General features: G+C 33.0%; 1 protein-coding gene across 1 annotated transcript; it reads right to left on the bottom strand.

Annotated features, from left to right (window-relative positions):
* Positions 1 to 256: 256 nt before the first annotated feature.
* LOC140918850 (uncharacterized) lies at positions 257 to 1,704 on the bottom strand. Its single transcript, XM_073363652.1, has 3 exons — positions 1,487 to 1,704; positions 1,090 to 1,252; positions 257 to 922 (listed from the first exon to the last, which is right to left on the bottom strand). Exons 1-3 carry the CDS (start codon positions 1,702 to 1,704, stop codon positions 257 to 259), a joined length of 1,047 nt encoding a protein of 348 aa, XP_073219753.1.
* Between the last annotated feature and the right edge of the window lie 1,842 nt (positions 1,705 to 3,546).

Raw genomic sequence — 3,546 nt, 5'->3', positions numbered from 1 at the left:
TATGGGTGATTCAATGTTGACTTAGTCAAAATTGATTTGATCATTATTCACTCTAAAACAAATATTCCTACGAGTTTTAATTAGTTAATAAAACCCCAATAATTAATTAATTAATATAAAATAGTTCATCAAATAATTAAACATCTAAGGAATAATTAACTTATTATTGTCACACTAAATTAATTAAATAGATTAAATAACAAAACTAAAGGTTTTAAAATTAATTAAAATATAGGGTGTTACAATACTTACCCCCTTAAAATAGTTTTGTCCTCGAAACTAGGAGGTATCTAAGAGGTCTGGGTAAAACTCCCTCATCTTCTCCTTCAACTCCCAAGTAGCATCTCCAGTCGTCTAGTTCCAAATAACCCTTAACCAAGGGGATCTCCTTTCCCCTCAAATGTTTGGTAGTTCTGTCAATGATGCTTATTGGTGAGACCTCAAAGGAAAGATTCTCCTTCAATTGAATATCATATGACGATATAATATGGGGTGGATCTGCCATGTATTTCCTCAGTTGCGACACGTGGAACATATCATATAAATTGGCCAAATTCGGTGGTAAAGCAATTTGATAAGCCACAAGACCCACACGTCGAAGAATTTGGTTTGGTTGGATAAACTTCAGAGTAAGCTTCTTATACTTTAATGCCTTACCATCTCTAGTAGTAAGCTTCACTCTCAAGAATACATGTTCACCCTCCTGAAATTCTAGAGGTCTCCTATATCGATCAACATAACTCTTATGCATGCTCTGTGTTGTTTCATTCGCTCTTGGATTGGACACACCTTCTTTGTGGTCTGTTGCACCAACTCTGACCATACGATCAAGGTTTAACCATCCTGATACCAACATAAGGGAGTTTGAAACTTGCGCCCATACAAATCCTTGTACGGTGCCTTCCTGATGCTTGCATGACAACTATTAATATAGGTAAATTCAACAAGAGGCAATGGATCATTCCAACTTTCTTGGTTATCTAACACACAAGATCTTAGCAAATCCTCTAATGTCTGAATAGTTCTTTCAGTTTGACCATCAGTTTAAGGGTGGTAGGCGGAACTCAATCTTAATTTAGTACCCAGTGCCTCATGCAATGCTCCCCACAGAGAAGTGAACTTTGGATCTCTATTAGGAGCAATGTTGGATGGTATCCTGTGTAATCTAACAATCTCGACAACATAAATCTCTACAAGCTTCAGTACATCATATGTAGTCTTGACGAGTATGAAATGAGTGGATTTTGTGAGCCTGTCAATAATCACCCAAATGGAGTCAAATTTCTTCTTAGTCTTAGTTAATTCCACCTTAAAGTCCATAGATATGCTATCCCATTTTCACACTGGTGCATTTAATGACTGCAACAATCCAATAGGTTTATGGTGTTCAACCTTAGCCTTCTAGAAAGTCAGGAAAGACACCACATATCACGCCACTTGTTTCTTCATTCTAGGCTTCCAAAATCTCCACTTCTGGTCTTTATACATCTTCGTAGAACTAGGGTGATTACTCAGTTTGCTTTTGTGAGCCTCATTCGAAATAGTCTTTCTCAACTTTGCATTATCAGGCACACAAATACGTTTGTTACACCGCAAAATGTTATCTGGACCCATTTCAAATTCGGGACCGTTGCCAGTCTCAACCAATTTTTGTTTCCCTTGAATAGCCTCATTGATCGCTTGAAGGGCCCTTATTTCATCCATCAGTTTATTATTTACCAACAAATAGTGTTAAATGATGTCTTGAGACGTATTCGATTTCAAATTTTGTTCTAAACTTTGCACTTGAATAGTATTCCTAATATGTCCAACTTGATTCATTGCATTGTTGTGTGGTGAGTAAGGATCAATCCCTATGTGTTTGAGAAATGCACAATATATTTCATTTTTAATTTTCTTTCAATTTCTAAAACTCGTACCAACGAAGACATTTGATCTGAGACGTCCACTTGGTATTTTTCTAAATAGATAGCATAGTAAGAACTATACAGCATCGTTAGAAGGTGGATGTTCTAGCCATAAAGAAAAAATGCTAAATCAAGCGTATTGAAACCATCTTGTATGAACCTCGTTGCTAGATAAAGGATATTCTTCTAAATTTATTTGATAAGGACCAAATTTTAGATAAGCTCTTCGTATTGCATCCAATTGATTTGGTGGATATTTCCAAATTTGAGGGCGTTTTCCGAGGTCAAGTTTTAAAAATTTCTCTAAGTCATATTTGAAAACTCTAGGAACCTTGAAAAGATGATTCTCATTTTCTTCAATTTTTGGATTCTCAGTTATAGTTTAAGTTGTAAAAGTTATAATGTCTTTATCTCTTTCACTCTCATAAACTTTCCTCTTGAAAAAAAGATCAGTTCTTTTACTCTTCTTAATTCTCACAAACTTCTCTAATACAAATAAAAAAATTAAATAAATCAACGAATAAAACCACTTGAACAAATATTGTTATCTTGTTCATTAAACCAACCAATTTAGGAAATGTAAAATATCTTTTTAGAATGTGAAAATTAAATGGAAATAAAAATCAAACACCTTATATGCAACAAAAAAAACTCCATAACATAATATGCATTAGAATTTAGAACAAAACAATATCTTGTTTGTTAACCTAATATTTTAACAGCACTAACATCTATCCATTCACATTTTGATTCACTCAACAATTGTAACAAGAAAAAAGAGATGCATGTTAATCGAGTTGATAACAATGACTAAGGTTGGACATTGGGTCGGTTCGGGCCCAAAATCAATAACCGGCCCAAACCGCGGGTGAGGCACACTGACCTAATATAGCCCGTTTAATACTTTGGTTTGAACGGGTTAACGAATTATCGGGTAAAATGTATGGATTGATTCGGTTTGAAGCAATTAATGGACTATAAAATATATTTGGCTCAACTAAATTTTTATTTTATTTTTATGTGAAAACCAATTTTGACCCAGATTTTTGTATCTATTTTGGAAATAATTATTAGACACATTTTATAAACTTTGAATTTGGAGTTCATTTGTACATATTTGGTATTTTTCATTGAAGAGCCATTTAGGCTATCAAGTCCTAGCTACAAACTCAAATTTTCATATTACATACTAATATCAAATTTAAGCACACACAACTTACTCAAGATAATATTTTTACTGAAATACAAGTCCCAATAAAAATATTCAACAATATGAATGTATCTTGAGAGAGAATTCAAGTTATAAAAATCACACACTAACAAAATGTTTAAGTTTTAATTTGAATGGTGTCATGAAACGCCACTAATTGTTTCAAATGACTCTATGACATGACAATATTTGAAATCAACAAAATTTTTAGAGATGGACATCCTGATAAATCAATTTGAACAAATTTTAGAGATGAACATCCTGGTATTTCAAATCAACACAAATTTTATCATCAGCTTGTAATCTTTCTTGAACATCCTGATAAATCAACAAGAAATGCAAGTCAATAGAAATTATTGATAATAATGAGGATATAAAATAACATTGAACAGACTAAACATAATCATCTTACTTTTCTCCTCCATGTTT

This window comes from Cicer arietinum, chromosome 1, assembly GCF_000331145.2.
Source record: "Cicer arietinum cultivar CDC Frontier isolate Library 1 chromosome 1, Cicar.CDCFrontier_v2.0, whole genome shotgun sequence".
Taxonomy (NCBI): domain Eukaryota; kingdom Viridiplantae; phylum Streptophyta; class Magnoliopsida; order Fabales; family Fabaceae; genus Cicer; species Cicer arietinum.
The sequence above is the reverse complement of the archived record's forward strand: the minus strand, read 5'-3'. Positions and strand labels throughout refer to the sequence as shown.